The sequence below is a fragment of the Tachyglossus aculeatus genome, chromosome 19, assembly GCF_015852505.1.
Source record: "Tachyglossus aculeatus isolate mTacAcu1 chromosome 19, mTacAcu1.pri, whole genome shotgun sequence".
Classification (NCBI taxonomy): domain Eukaryota; kingdom Metazoa; phylum Chordata; class Mammalia; order Monotremata; family Tachyglossidae; genus Tachyglossus; species Tachyglossus aculeatus.
This window is the reverse complement of record NC_052084.1, coordinates 39,361,482-39,377,132: the sequence shown is the minus strand read 5'-3', so window position 1 is coordinate 39,377,132 and position 15,651 is coordinate 39,361,482. Positions and strand designations below refer to the sequence as shown.

Genomic DNA, 15,651 nt, shown 5'->3' with positions numbered 1-15,651 from the left:
TCACCTCGCCCCCTCCTACCTCACCACCCTTCTTTCCTTCTACAGCTCAGCCCGCACCCTCCGCTCCTCTGCCGCTAACCTCCTCACTGTGCCTCGTTCTCGCCTGTCCTGCCGTCAACCCCCAGCCCACGTCCTCCCCCTGGCCTGGAATGCCCTCCCTCCGCACATCCGCCAAGCTAGCTCTCTTCCTCCCTTCAAAGCCCTACTGAGAGCTCACCTCCTCCAGGAGGCCTTCCCAGACTGAGCCCCCTCCTTCCTCTCCCCCTCCCCATCCATCCCGCCCTACCTCCTTCCCCTCCCCACAGCACCTGTATATATGTTTGTACAGATTTATTACTCTATTTATTTTACTTGTACACATTTACCATTCTATTTATTTTATTTTGTTAATGATGTGCATCTAGCTTTACTTCTATTTATTCTGATGACTTGACACCTGTTCACATGTTTTGTTTTGTTGTCTGTCTTATTCATTCATTCATTCAATTGTATTTATTGAGCGCTTACTGGGTGCAGAGCACTGTACTAAGCGCTTGGGAAGTACAAGTTGGCAACATATAGAGATGGTCCCTACCCAACAGCGGGCTCACAGTCTAGAAGGGGGAGACAGACAACAAAACAAAATATATTAACAGAATAAAATCAATAGAATAGTGAATATGTACAAGTAAAATAGGATAATAAATCTGTACAAACATATATACAGGTGCTGTGGGGAGGGGAAGGAGGTCAGACCGGGGGGATGGGGAGAGGAAGGAGGGGGCTCAGTCTGGGAAGGCTTCCTGGAGGAGGTGAGCTTTCAGTAGGGCTTTGTCTCCCCCTTATAGACTGTGAGCCCATTGCTGGGTAGGGGCCTTCTCTATATGTTGCCAACTTTTACTTCCCTAGCTTTTAGTACAGTGCTCTGCACACAGTAAGCGCTCAATAAATACAATTGAATGAATGAATGTGGTTTCTTACCTGTAATCCTCTCAGATCAAATAATCTCAAAAGAAATCATTTCTTAATTATTGCATACCATCAGGAAGTAGAACAAGTCCCAACCTGGAAAACCTTCTTTTTGCATTTTCCTGAAACCCCAACAATGCCAAGAGATTTTCCAAAAATGGATGTACATTTTACCACACAGGTATGCAATCCAATCTAAACAACACAGAAGTTCATGGCCGAAACCCTCCTTTTTTGTGACATCACTGGTTTCTGAAATTGCATTTTGGGCTTCCAGGAGTATCCTAAAAGTAAAAGGTAACCCTAAACCAACTGCCAACACACATTTTGATAGCTCCGAAGAAACTCAACTTTTAGCCTGATTGGTTCCATCGCAAAAATTCCGTTTCCTGCCATCACACAGCAAAGTCTAACTGATGGTCCCTAGACAGAAGCCTGTGAATTTGGACAACAGGACCTAATGCTGTGTGCTTTACTACTCCTGAGTGGATCCCTCAGTGAGAGGATACAGTGGAAGTCCTGGAATTAACTGTAAAAACTACAATAAAAAAACAATCTTTCCATTAGTCGAAGGAACTTTGAAGGCCCATATTTGAAGTGGTCATTTATGAAGTCATTTTAAAAGTGTAATTTGGCTACCTGAAACTAGAATGCCCAAAATGTGGCTCCATGGCAGGGCCCTGGGAAGTCTGAGCCATGACCTGAGTGCACCATGCTTCCAGCAATTTCTTGGCTTTGGACCACAGCTGGGGTAGCAGAAACAGCCATTCATTCGTTCATTCATCCATTCAATGGTCTTTATTGAGCATTCACCGGTTGGGCTCGGGAAGAGTGCAAAAGAAGCACAAGAAACATTCCCTGCCCACAAGAAGCTGACCACCAAACACCCAACATCCAGCCAGCCAGTCTGCCAGCCAACATTTCAAGCTCAGTGTCAACCTGGCACACACTGTGCTACACCAGCTGGGTGGGTGGGTCACTATGGGTGACTGATGGATGACATGACCAGAGGATCCAGATGACTCTCCAGAAGGGCAACCAGGATGTACGGCGGATGGAGCAATGTCTGCCCAAGGAGACCCTGAGAAGGTTAGTTCTTTTCCCTCTGAGGGGATGAGACTGAAGTCTCCACATTGTGTGGGAGATGGTTCAGGCAAGAAGGCGTTGGATTAAAGAAGCCATGTGGCCTGGTGGAAAGAGCCTCGGTCTAGGAGTCAAGACCTAGGTTCTAATCCCTTGGGCAAGTCACTCGTTTATCTGGGCCTCAGTTTCCTGCTCTGTAAAAATGGGGATTCAATAACTATTCTCCCTTACTTTGGCTCCGGGGTTTAGTACAGTGTTGGCACATAAGAAATACCACAATTATTATTAAGAAGGGTTTGGATAAGTGTTTCACAAACAGCAACAAGAGCGAAAATCTGGAGTACTGGTTAGTCTACCCCAAAGCTCAAAGACAGATCCATCGTACAGAGAAGCACTGTGGCCTGGTGGATAGAGCACAGGCCCGGGAGTCAAGCAGCGTGGCTCAGTGGAAAGATCACGGGCTTTGGAGTCAGAGGTCATGGGTCCAAATCCAGGCTCTACCAATTGCCACCTGTGTGACTTTAGGAAAGTCACTTAACTTCTCTGTGCCTCAGTTACCTCATCTGTAAAATGGGGATTAGGGCTGTGAGCCCCCCGTGGGACAACCTGATCACCTGGTAACCTCCCCAGCGCTTAGAACAGTGCTTTGCACATAGTAAGTGCTTAATAAATGCTATCATTATTATTATTATTACTGGAGGTGGTGTATAGTGGGTCAGACAATGGGTGGTGGGACAGCAAGGGGGTTAATTTGGGCAGAGCAAAGAGCATACTCTGGGGTTGCAGAGAGCTGAAAGAGCAGACAGGGAAGAGTACACTGTCTGGCACACAGTAAGCATGTAACAAATATCACTAAAAAAAAAAAGGGCACAGCAGGCAGAGGGGACCCTTGAAGCCAATGACCAGGAGCTTCTATTTAATGCAGAGAGAAATAAAGAGTCACTGAAATTGTTGAGAAGGGGAATGATGTGTTCGGAATGGTGTTTTCAGACAGAGCCAAGGCAGGGCAGGAAAAGTGGTCAGGAGGATGGTGAAGTAATCCGGCTGGGGGAGTGAGGAGAAGGTGGGCAGGGGCCCTAAGGTGATGAGGGAAGAGTAGATCTGTGAAGTATCGTGATGGAACAGCTGGCAGGATGTGATCAGATGCCTGACATGACAAAAATGCTCTCCTCCACCTCTCAGCTCCCCAGTTTTATTTTTCTAGAAAATCTTCCACAGTAGAGCAGAAACCAAGTTTTGGAAGCAAAATTTAATTCAAGAGAAACAACAATTTGTGCTACATATCACTGCGCCCCACACATTTTGCAGAAGTCCATTCCCTTCCAAAATTGGGCTTGCTGTAGTATGCACATGTGCAGTAGCATGCACACACGCTGTACGTATGCAACATTTTCTATAGTTGCTACTTACTCTAAATCAATCAATGGTATTTATTGAGTACCTACTGTGTTTAGAGCATTATACTAAGCACCTGGGAAAGTACATTACAAGAGAGTTGGTAGACATGTTCCCTACCCACAAGGATCTTGCAGTCTAAAAGGAGGACAGATATTAATCAAAATTAATTACATCTCTGTACAGAAGTGCTGCGGGGCTGAGCGTGGGGTGACTATCAAGTGTTTAAAGTGTGCAGATATAAGTGCATAGGTGACCCAGAAGAGAGAAGTAGAGAAAACGAGGGCTTAGTTGGGGAAGATCTCTAAGAGGTGTGATGGAGTAGAAACCACTGGATTTGGCAAGAAGGTCATTAGTAACCTTATGGAGGGCAGTTTCAGAGAAGGGGGCAGAAGCCAGATTGGAGAGGGTCAAGAGAATTGAAAGAGAGGAAGTGGAGACAGCATGTGTAGACAATTCGTTCAGGGAATTTGGAGAGAAATTGTAGGCAGGAGATGGGATGATACCTGGAAGGAGCCATGGGTTCAAGGGAGGGGGTTTCTTTTAGCATAGAGGAGACATTAGCATGTTTGAAAGCAGCAAGAAAGAAGCCATTGGAAAGTGAATGATTGAAGGTGGTACTCAGGGTGTGGGGGAAGGCATTTTTATAAGGTAAAAGGGATAGGGTAGGTATAAGGGATAGAGTCAGAAGTGCAGGTGAATGGGTTAGGTTTTGAGAGCTGGTTAAGAGAAATCCTCTTGAGATACTACTGCGAAAACTGGGAGAGTCTTTCTGAACAACCATCTTAATGATTAGGGAAACGTGATGAAGCATCCCTAACTTTCCTTTTGACAAGCTGTTAAAGCTACCTTTGCCATGAATTTATCTAAAAATCTCAATCTGTTTGCAGTCATCAGCCTGTATGACTGCCCATGGTGATGAAGCCCCACCCCCAAGTTTCCCACACACTAGGTAAAGAAGTGTGTCTTTTCATTTGTTTCAAACCCACTTGCCTTCAACCGTTCTAATCCACTTGTCTTCTTGTATGCTGTGTGACCTTGGGAAAATCACTTCACGTCTCTGTGCCTGTTACCTCATCTGCAAAATGGGGTTTGAGACTGTGAACCCCACATGGGACAAGGACCATGTTCAACCCAATTTGTTCGTACCCATCCCAGTGTTTACTACAGTGACTGACACACAGTAAGCACTTTATAAATACCACAATTATTATTATTATTATTACTGTTTAGCAGATGCTTCCATGCCTGGTGTTGAGGAATACAGGAAACAATGATATCGAGTTGGCCCTATTCAGCCACTTCCTAATTTGTAAACTTCAGTTGTGCCCCTTGTCAACCTTTGTCTTTCCAAGCCAAAGACTACTAATCTTCTCGGCCTCTTCTCAGGTGGAAGATTCTCCAATATCTTGATCATCTAGGTAGTCTTCCTCTGTACCGCCTCCAGCCCTCATGCCCTTTCAAAGACCAGTTATTGGTTTGCCATATAGATAAACTACATAATGATCTATCGAGAAGCAGCGTGGCTCAGTGGAAAAGAGCACGGGCTTTGGAGTCAGAGGTCATGGGTTCAAATCCTGGCTCCGCCAATTGTCAGCTGTGTGACTTTGGGCAAGTCACTTAACTTCTCTGTGCGTCAGTTACCTCATCTGTAAAATGGGGATGAAGATTGTGAGCCCCCTGTGGGGCAACCTGATCATCTTGTAACCTCCCCAGCACTTAGAAAAGTGTTTTGCACATAGTAAGCACTTAATAAATGCCATTATTATTATTATTATTATGTGCTGGTTCTAATTGCTCCAGGGTTAGTCCCATACATGTAGGGCAGACGAGAGCAGGGAGAGGAAATTGGCTTCTGTGGCGGCTGGTAAGACTTTGGCTTAACTCAAGGAAGACCTCTCCCCAGACAGAGGAGCTGATTAAAAACTGACCCAGGATTCAAAAAGAGTTCATGGAAACAGCTTTACTGGACATCTTTAAGGAAAGCATCTGATCTGCCCTGGATAGTCAGATGGAGGCAGGGCCTGGAGGGGAGGGGCTGTGTCTTCTAACTCCAGGGCACTCTCCCAAGTGCTTAGTACAATCCTCTGCACACAGTAGTCACTCAGTCAGAACTACTACTGATGGATTGATTGACTAACAAATCTCATGAGATCACTTCCAGCCAAGATTCTGTGCCATGAAAGGAATGCTATAAGCTAGGCCTCTTGACAGTAAGTCAGTCCATCAATTGGTGGCATTTATTGAGTGCTCACTGTGTGTAGAGCATTGTACTAAGTGCTTGGGAGAGTACAATATAACAGAGATGGTAGACCTGTTCCCTGCCCACAAGGAGCTTACAATCTAGAAGGGGAGACATCACTATAAATATATTACAGATAGGTACATAAGTGATGTGGGGCTGAGAGTGGGGTGAATAAAGGATACAGGATACAATCTTTGTAAAGAAACTTACATTCGGTTTTCAAGCACTTAATCACGTTGCCCCCTCCTACCTCAGCTCACTACCCTCCTACTACAGTTCAGCCCAAATACTTCATTCCTCTAATGCCAACCTTCTCGCTGTACCTCCGTCTCATCTATCTCACCACCAACCTCTTGCCCATGTCATGCCTCTGGCCTGGAACACTCTCCCTTTCCATATCTGATAGAAGATTACTCTCCCCCGCTTCAAAGCTTTATTGGTGGCACATCTCCTCCAAGATGTCTGCCCTGACTAAGCTGTCTTTTCCTCTTCAACTCCCTTCTGCGTCGCCCTGACTTGCTCCCTTTATTCATTCCCCCTCCCAGCCCCACAGCACTTATGACCATATCCATAATTTCATTTATTTTTATTAATGTATGTCTCCACCTCTAGAGTGTAAGCTCATTGAAGGCAGGGACTGTGTCTGTTACACTGTACCCTCCAAAGTGCTTAGTTACAGTTCTTTGCACACAGTAAGCGCTCAATAAGTATGATTGACTGACTGACTCCCTGCATGGTTCTGTGACCAAAAGTTTCTATCAGGCACCACGGGTGGGGACAGCACACGAGGGAGCACCTCGCAACCCTGAACCCAGAGTTCAGAAAAGATTATGGGCTTCAGTGCAGGACTCCCAGAGGGCCCTCATCTCAAATCAGCAGGTACACACAAAGAACACATTGTTCCACCGATTACATTTCCAATCTGGTACAATTAAAGACAATAAAATATGTATAAAAAGCAAAATGCAAATCAAGTGTCCACGCTTCCACTGGTCTACCATGAACCCTCACTGCTTGTACCCTCACTCTTATCATCGGAGACAACAAGTTGGATGGAGAAGCAGTGAAGCGACGTCCAAGGTTTCAGAATGAGTCAGGAAATGAACCGGGTCGGAGTCCAGAATTTCTGCTCACTTTCAAGCCTAGGGCCAGCCTGGCCCTGGCCCCTGCAACCTCTCTCGACATTGACAAAACAAGCCATGCTCAGTTCAGAGTTCTTCTTAGAAGACGGTCTGAAGTAAATAAACATGGCTTAAACAGAGGAAGCAAAATCCTACTGTTTTTCTATTTGAATTTTCTTAACACCTCACCTAATAGGGGTGGTCACCTCTCCTCTGTAGAAAGGGGAAGGGGGAAGGAGAGGGAGGGACATCCTCTGCAGAGTACTGAACGGCACCGAATGGTCCCTTGGAGGACCACCATCCTCATCCTAGTATTTCCCACTGGCCTTCACTTTGAATCCTCACGTGCCAGGGGAAGTGGCTTCAGACTACAGGAGTAGGTGGTCAGGGGAAATTCTTTGGAATGATCACAGCAAATGGTAGCTAAGGAAGAAATACTGCACCCTCTTTATGGTTGGATGTGGGGTGGATGCTGAAATCTCCACTTGGAGCCTGGGGCAGACTCTCATTCCTGCGGATGTGGCGGTAACATATAAAGGATGACATTGCCCCAAGCTTTGAGGTTCTGTAGGTACCTCTGGGGGCCCCTAAAAGGGTCTTGCAGATTCTGAGACCTCAGAGTTCTGCCTCCTGCCAGTACTGAGGGGGCGAGAGAAAAGAGCAACCAGGCTCTTATCGCCAAGGCCAAACTGCCCAGAAAAGGGGCCAGGTACCCTCTCCATGGTTGAACTGACCAGAAATGTGGCCAATTTGCTACCTATTATCCCTCACCTTGCCAAGGCCACTGCCTTTAAACTAGTGTAGGACTCACAGACCTTAGTTATATAAGAGATATTAATATCTGTTCATCTTCAGATCCTAAAATATATGTTCATCAGGGTTTCAGGCAGCCTTGGGGTTTCCTTTCCTTAATCTCAATTTTCTTGGTGTAGTTTTATTTAGCAGTCTGAAACAGGATAGCTTATTTATTCCTTCACTCCCTGAAAACACCCTGGGTCTTTTAGTAAAAACTTTCAAAATCTCATTCGTTGAAACCTGGAAATGTAGTCGATTTCCCTTTCTAAAGGGAAAACTCTCAGGCTTACATTTTGGTTTACTGTGACCCCTTTCTATTTTTCCCGCTTGAGAGTCCCAGCCACCATCAGAATCTCGATGGTGGCTACGTTTCGTTAGACTATGTTGGCCTTGCCTTCTTTCCTGGGGGTCAATTCCTCTTCCCGGGGAAAGCTTGGCCAGTTTCCAAGCTTGTTTTTCCTCTCTCCCCTCTTTGGAGAAGCCACGTTCCCTCTTCTGGGCGTCTCTCATGCAGAGGGAGCAGCCCTGGCTCCCAAAGCCACACTTGGCAAGCGTCAAGACAGGAAACGCAGAAGGGAGGGAGCCTGCCCGACTCATTTTCTTCACTTCAAATGTTTATTTCAGATTTTGAAGGATGTGGAGTGTTTCTTCCCTCCACCTCCCTGCCTCTCGGACCCAGGGAGTGCTCAGCCCAGAGTGAGGCTTCAAGCCACAAGTAGGCAGCCCCGGTTCCATCGCCACAGCAACGGGTGCATCCTCGGCCGGGGCCCAGAGCGACTGACTGGCGTGGTGACTCCCTCTGGGAGTAGGAGAGTTTGTCCGGAGTACCTCCACCCACCTCTGCCACAGAGCCGCTCCAGCCCATGGCACACAAGGTTTCTGCCTGATGTCGGCCTCTCCTGCCCCTTGCTTGCATGGGTAAGCAGCTCAGCATGGGCTGATGGAGGGGGGATCGAGGAGGAGGAAGGGGCAGTGCCCCCACCCCCAGAGCACTGGGTCAGTCAGCTACCCCCAGACAAGGGAGGAGTACCCAAGACCCTCAGCATAGGCTGGCCTCTGAGCTCGCCTATTTTGGCAATGAGATGGGTAGTTTGGTTTTTCAGAGTCTGCTTGTGTTTGTAGCAATCAAGATATTCAGTTGAGTCCCCCTGATGCCTGCTTCCACGCTTCTCCATTCTGATATACGGGTCTTTTTGAAGGCAAAATGAGGACCATTAAAATCCTAAACCAAAAGAATCTTGTGATGAGTGAGTGTTCTACCAAGCTCTAACAGATGGACCTGCCTTAGGCTTTAGGCATGAGGAGTGACGCCCAATTGTAGGTACAAATTACTTCTCGAGAATATTTATAGAAGGCAAACTCTTCAGACTCCAGGAAGGAGTCCACTGATAGTTTAACAGAGATGAATCGGCAGACTTGCGGTGGATAAAGAAGCTAAACATAAGTAAATGCATAAATTAGTGTTAGTTTAGGAGAGTTGCCAGGTTAGAGGGCTTTATCTAATCACTCTAATTTCTTCCAAGAGTAACCAGGATGAAAAAGCTGACACATCAGAGCTAGCGTTCCTGGGATCGGTACTTTGTTTGACAGTTGGGGGACAAAGGCAAGTATGGATTAAAATGTGTGTTCCAGGGGTTATATTACCTACATATATAAATAACATGTGTGTGTGTGTGTGTGTGTGTGTGTGTGTGGTGTCATCAGTAGATACAGACCGCTATACACATTAGTCTTCATCATCTACTGTCTTGACTAAGCTGCCAAAAATCTAACAATACTTAAATGAATCTGATTTTTCTACCATTGCACACCCCATCTTGGATTACAAAAACAAAACTACTCTTTCCTAACAAACTTCTTATCTTCACAGTATTCACTTGGAGAAACCTAAGCTCCCCATAACTCCAAAGTCTTCTAAGTAAAAAAATGTTCCTCATTTCTAAGTACTATATGAACAAAGCACATTGATACAGATTGTGGACATCAGGAAAGTAAACTGAATTCATAAGAAGGAACCAAAAAGGAGGAAGAGGGAAGAGAAATATTTTAACAATCAAAATTTAAAAATACCCATCTAAATATATTTTCACTGACCCACAGCATAGAGAAGTTTGTGCAGTCATATTTTTTGCACACAGAATTGTATGGATCAAATTTAAATGTTACAACTCTCATCTACATTAAGCTAGTGGTATCAAAAATGTAACTCAATAGCTGGTGTAATGAAACCACCACCAACATTAGCTTTCAGCCATATTAAACCGAGTTGAATGTGACATTGCTGGTGTCATGTGAAAATCTCACATTCTGTTTGTCTTTTCTAACCATTCTTGAGTAAACACTGAATGTAACTGTATCAAACAGCAAATCCTGAAGGAAGTCTCTGTGATGAGGTAATTTTATTGCTCATTCATAGTGTCTTGCATTTGTGGTACTTAAAATAGACACTTGTACCAATGGTCTTTTTATTACCCGAAAGTGGAAAAAAAAATCTCGCTCTCTCTCTTGCTCTCTTTCGTGCGCACACACACCACACTCTCTCTCTCTCTCTCTCTCTCTCTCTCTCTCTCTCTCTCTCTCTCTCTCTCTCTCTCTCTCCCTGCTTTTTCTTTCTGCTCGCTAAGGGAAGCAACTCGATCCAACCCAGGCTGAAATCTGAGTAGGTCACTGTACACCACGATAAAATTCCCTAATCCAGAGCCAAATTTCCCTGAGGGGGCCCTCCTCCTGATCCTTCACTTTCCAAGCTGACTTTTCCATTCCCTCTCTCGTCTTTCCCTCTTTCATTTCCCCTACCTTAAAGCCTTGATATCTGATCCATTGTGGCTGCTCAGATTTCAGTTTTTACAGCTTAGGCCGTCTATTGCTGTATACATTCCTTTCTTTCGGCTCTGCCGTGATTACTTACCAAGGCTTATTTTACACTGGTCCACATGAAAGCAGTTCGGGTGAGGGGAAACACAGTCAGGCTGCTCGGACATCACAGATATGAAACTGCACAAGGGCACATTGTGTTCTCGATGACATTTTGTGGCACACATTTTATACAGTGTAACCAATTTGTTCTGTTACTCCACTCTTCCTGGGCTGATGAGGGGGTGGAGGGGAGAAAGAAAGGGTCAATCTACTACAGGTTTTTATTAAAAGCAGAATGGGGCTCTGAGCGGGCAAAGAACCCTTGCACCTTCTGTCTGTCTGGCTGCTGGCTGGCCGGCCGAGTTGATTTTAAAAGCAAACTTCTGGCCTACAGTTGATGCCTATAGCAGATTGGGGGTCTGTGTCACCCCCCCACCTCCCCACAGAGTGGATTTCCCGGCGGATGGAGGTACGCTGTCTAGAAGCAGGGGCCACAGCTCACATTCCCACTCCCACCCAGAGGACAACACGGACACTTCCCACTACCCCCCTTGGCAAATGGGCGAGTGGGCGGTGGGCCGCTTGCAACTATTTGTCCAATTGCGACTCCATCGAGACAGCCTGAGGTCTGGAACTAGGCTGCCAGCTGCGATACAAAGGAGAAGGAATTGGGGGGGGGGAGGGGGCGGGGAGGGGGGAGAGGTTGAAATCCTGTGTCCCAAGGTTAATTCTAACACTCAATACCACAGCATTAGTTTAAAAATTGTGTAATTTTTCCCCTTCACACAATGTTGTTTTTGTTTCCTCCTCAGCAGTTCAGACAAACATCTGTTATACTGTAGAAGAACAGCTATCTCCCAAGCCACTGAGGGTGCCTGAAGCCAAAGTAAACAACGCAGACCAGAGGATCCAGCACAGTCAGCCTTTATACCCAGCCAGAATGACATTTCACATGTTTTGATTAAAATTAGTTAATTTGTAATTCTAGAACCTATGAAACTTAAAAGCTGCAATCCATATAGATCACATTAAGTGATGCTTTAAAGGGGCAGTGCACATTGGGACAGGCCTCCCCAGCTCCCATCCCCTACGTTCTTCTCTCCAACATAAAACGAAGTGGAAAAATCAAGCTAAACCGGAGGGAGGAGCATTGCAGGGAACCACAGTGACCGCCGCGTGCCTGAATCCCGAAAGCCTCACCAAAAACTATCAACTTCCACTCATCTTTCAGAGAAACAACTCTGCCCATTACTGGAATCAGTGGAGAGTTCAGTTGGAAAAGGGGATGCTGATTTCCAAGGCAATCTGCCATTATTTCATTACAGTCCAAGCTCCTAGTGGGCAGGGAACGTATCTTGGGCTTCTGTAGAACTACACCAAGCGCTTAGAATAGTGCGTCGCATTCAGTAAGCAACATTTTTTTTCACATCTGCCCCAATAATACTGCCCTTCACCCTTCCACCACCAGGTCCTTCCTATAGAGGCAGAGGCAAACAGAACTTGAATACCCACACTGGCATTGAGGTGCTAGAGAGGGAGGAGTGTAGAGGGGGGGAAAGAGTGTGTGCGTATGTGTAAGTGTGTGTCCGCACGTGCGTGTAACATTTGGATGCTGTATTCCCAAGGCAAAACTAAGTAGATGCAGCCTTTCCAATAAAAAAAAATCAAAATACCAAAAAACTTTTCATAGATGGGCTTCAGGTTCATTCATTTTTACTTTTAAATATCTTCTTGAATTGCAAAGTGCCTATGTCCGCAGGCACTAAGTACGGTGTTCTGCGCACAGTAAACGCACAATAAATCCCACTGATTAACCGATGAATAAAAGATTGCACAATGATCAACCTGAATAATCAATTAAAACCATTTTTTGGTTCCAAAGAAAAGCCAAGAGGACACCGAAGGCTTGACTTGAAGTTCCGTTACTTATTTGTGATGGAATTTAGAGCGGCGCAGGCGAGAGAAAAACATCAGAATACGTTGCGGTCCAGCTACGAGGTACAACCCTCACGGGGAGAGAGAGAGAGAGAGAGAGGGAGAGAGAGAGAGAGAGAGAGAGAGAGAGAGAGAGAGAGAGAGAGAGAAAGGTCTTGAGCTCTGTTCTTGTGCAATTGCAAAAATCTGAACATCTGGAGTGCCAACCTATGGTGCTACCTCTAGAACACAGCTGGACCTGCAGCTCTTTGCATCAGACAAGACACTGGAGGCCCCGAGCCCCCCGCCCCCTCCCCCAACCGCGCAACGATACACTCCTGTCAAAAACAGCCCCCTCAGACTGCTATCTTTCAGCAAAACCTACTCTGGTTTGATTAACTGTGAAGTCAAGCATGTAAAGGGGGAGGATGGGGGAGGGAGAGAAAGGGGTGGGGAAGAGTCAGATGGGGAAAGAAAAAAGGATGGGAGAGATGGAGGGAAGGAAGGGTTCCTGGGCATAGTGCAGAAATTATGTGCCGTTCAGACCATAACATTTCACTTTGACAATTTAATTATGCAGTTGCAGCTGGCTATTTAAAAAGGAGGAGGGAGGGAGGGTGGGCCGAAATGAAAGGGAGAAAGGAAAGAGAAGGCGCTTCAGAGAGATGCTTCGCCACGGCATAGCTCTAACTTTGGAGGGTTTGGGGGAGAGGGCTCCCCGGGAAAGATTTTTTTTTTATCAACGGGACCGGCCCAGGGCATCTCCCCCGTTCGTACTCCGGGTCCCCCGCTTTAAGCAACATTATCGATATAACGCGAGGCTCCGGCCCGCGGCATTAGCAGCGTTATCGATTTCGAACGGGCCCCCCGCTTTAGCAACACTGTTGTTGCGCGAGCAGGGACCGTCTGTATGTTACCGACTTGTATTTCCCAAGCGCTTAGTACAGTGCTCTGCACACAGTAAGAGCTCAATAAATACGACTGAATGAGTGAGTCTGCTGTCCCTGGCTTTGACGGCGTTACGGTGCTGCTGCATGGGGCTCAAGGCCCCCCCCGCTTTAGCAGCGTTATGGTATTGCACGGGGCTCCCCGCCCCCCCGCTTTATTCATTCATTCATTCAATCGTATTTATTGAGCGCTTACTGTGTGCAGAGCACTGTACTAAGCGCTTGGGAAGTACAAGTCGGCAACATATAGAGACGGTCCCTACCCAACAACAGGCTCACAGTCTAGAAGGGGGAGACAGACAACAAAACAAAACACCTAGACAGGTGTCAAAATCGTCAGAACAAATAGAATTATAGCTAGAGGCACATCATTAACAAAATAAATAGAATAGTAAATATGTACAAGTCAAATAGAGTAATAAATCTGTACCAATATATATACAAGTGCTGTGGGGAGGGGAAGGAGGTAGGGCGGGGGGGATGGGGAGGAGGAGAGGAAAAAGGGGGCTCAGTCTGGAAATCAATCAATCAATCAATCGTATTTATTGAGCGCTTACTGTGTGCAGAGCACAGTACTAAGCGCTTGGGAAGTCCAAGTTGGCAACATACAGAGACAGTCCCTACCCAACAGTGGGCTCACAGTCTAAAAGGGGGAGACAGAGAACAAAACCAAACATACTAACCAAATAAAATAAATAGAATAGATACGTACAAGTAAAATAAATAAATAGAGTAATAAATATGTACAAACATATATATATAGGTGCTGTGGGGAAAGGCCTCCTGGAGGAGGTGAGCTCTCAGTAGGGCTTTAAAGGGAGGAAGAGAGCTAGCTAGGGATTTTCTCTGTTGCTGAATTGAAGTTTCCCAGTGCTTAGTACAGTGCCAGCGTTACGGCACGGGGATCCGGGTCCCCGGTTTAACAGGGTTACGGTACTACGCGGTGCCCCGGGCCCCCCGCCCCCCGCTTTAGCAGCGTCGTGGCTACAGCGCGGGGCCGTTGTCTCTCCCCCTTCTAGACTGTGAGCCCACTGTTGCGTAGGGACCGTCTCTATAGGTTGCCAACTCGTACTTCCCAAGCGCTTAGTACAGTGCTCTGCACACAGTAAGCAATCATTAAATACGATCGATTGATTGATTCGCAGGCCAAACCCGCGGGGGGCAATCGGCGGGCTCCGTCCTCGGCCCGGAGGTGGGCCTGACACATCCGCCCACTGTTGGGTAGGGACTGCCTCTCTATGTTGCCAACTTGTACTTCCCAAGCGCTTAGTACAGTGCTCTGCACACAGTAAGCGCTCAATAAATACGATTGATTGATTGATGATCCACGTCCCCGGCAGGGCCCGACGGCGGGACCCCGTTAAAAAAAAACACATTTCCATGCGACAAGCGAAGGGACGTAGGGAAAAAATAAATAAAGGACCGACCGCCTGGCCCAAATACCTTCATCTCCTCGTTGATCTCCCTCTTCACGGGATGAGCGGGCTTCCTGCTCCTCTTATTTTCGGGAGGTCTCCCTTCTTTCTCCATTTCTGCCATGTTTTCGGGTCTTTTTGCCGGGGAGATGAAATGGCTGCGGCCGGTGGAGGTGCCGGGGGGGGGGGAGGGGGCGAGGGGCCGGGACCGGGGGCTCTTCTAGCGGCGGGAGACGTCCGGGGCCGCCGGGAATCTCGGGGATGCCGCCGCTTTCGCCGTGGCTACCGCCGGCGCCGCCCGGCTGCGTACTAGACGCCCCGTGGAGTCGTCAGCCATCTTCCGCCCGTCTGCATGGGCGGCAGGGGACGCGGGGCGACGGAGCTGCAACCGCCTGCCTGCGTGTCTGCCGCTCTCTGTGTGTGTGTGTGTGTGTGTCTGTGTGTGCTTGCGTGTGCCTCTGTGTGTGTGCGCGCGCGCCCGCGTGTGTATATGCGTGTGCGCGCCCGTGTGCAGGGGAGGGAGCGCCAGTCCCAGAGCACAGCCCCCTACACCAGCAGCCGGGGGCGGGGTGACCACAGGGAGGAGGGGGCTCGGAGGACAGTCAATCAATCGATCGATCATCAATCAATCGTATTTATTGAGCGCTTACTGTGTGCACGGCACCGGACTAAGTTGGCAACATCGAGAGACAGTCCCTACCCAACAGTGGGCCTGCCCCCGTCACTCAGTCCACGGCGGCTGCTTCGCTCGGGCGCTGGGGGCTTCTCCCGGCGGGGGAGGGAGGGACGGGAAGCCCCCCGTGTCCCGGCCCCATCCCGTCCCCGCTCCCGGATGGAGGACTGGGGCTGGAAGACCCGGGGATTCCCCGGAGGCGCGAGTCCGGGAGGCTGGAGGGGGTGCGGCCGGCGACGAGGGCCAAACCGGCGCCAGC

At 47.7% G+C, this 15,651-nt stretch overlaps 1 protein-coding gene across 4 annotated transcripts in view; it reads right to left on the bottom strand.

Annotated features, from left to right (window-relative positions):
- LOC119940764 (sine oculis binding protein homolog) overlaps positions 1-15,371 on the bottom strand; it is a 98,361-nt gene extending 82,990 nt beyond the window's left edge. For all 4 annotated transcript variants that reach the window (XM_038761061.1, XM_038761062.1, XM_038761063.1 and 1 more), the window contains exon 1: positions 14,748-15,371. In XM_038761061.1, coding sequence (XP_038616989.1) covers positions 14,748-14,843 — 96 coding nt within the window. In that variant the 5' untranslated portion in view covers positions 14,844-15,371. The remainder of the gene's footprint in view (positions 1-14,747) is intronic.
- Between the last annotated feature and the right edge of the window lie 280 nt (positions 15,372-15,651).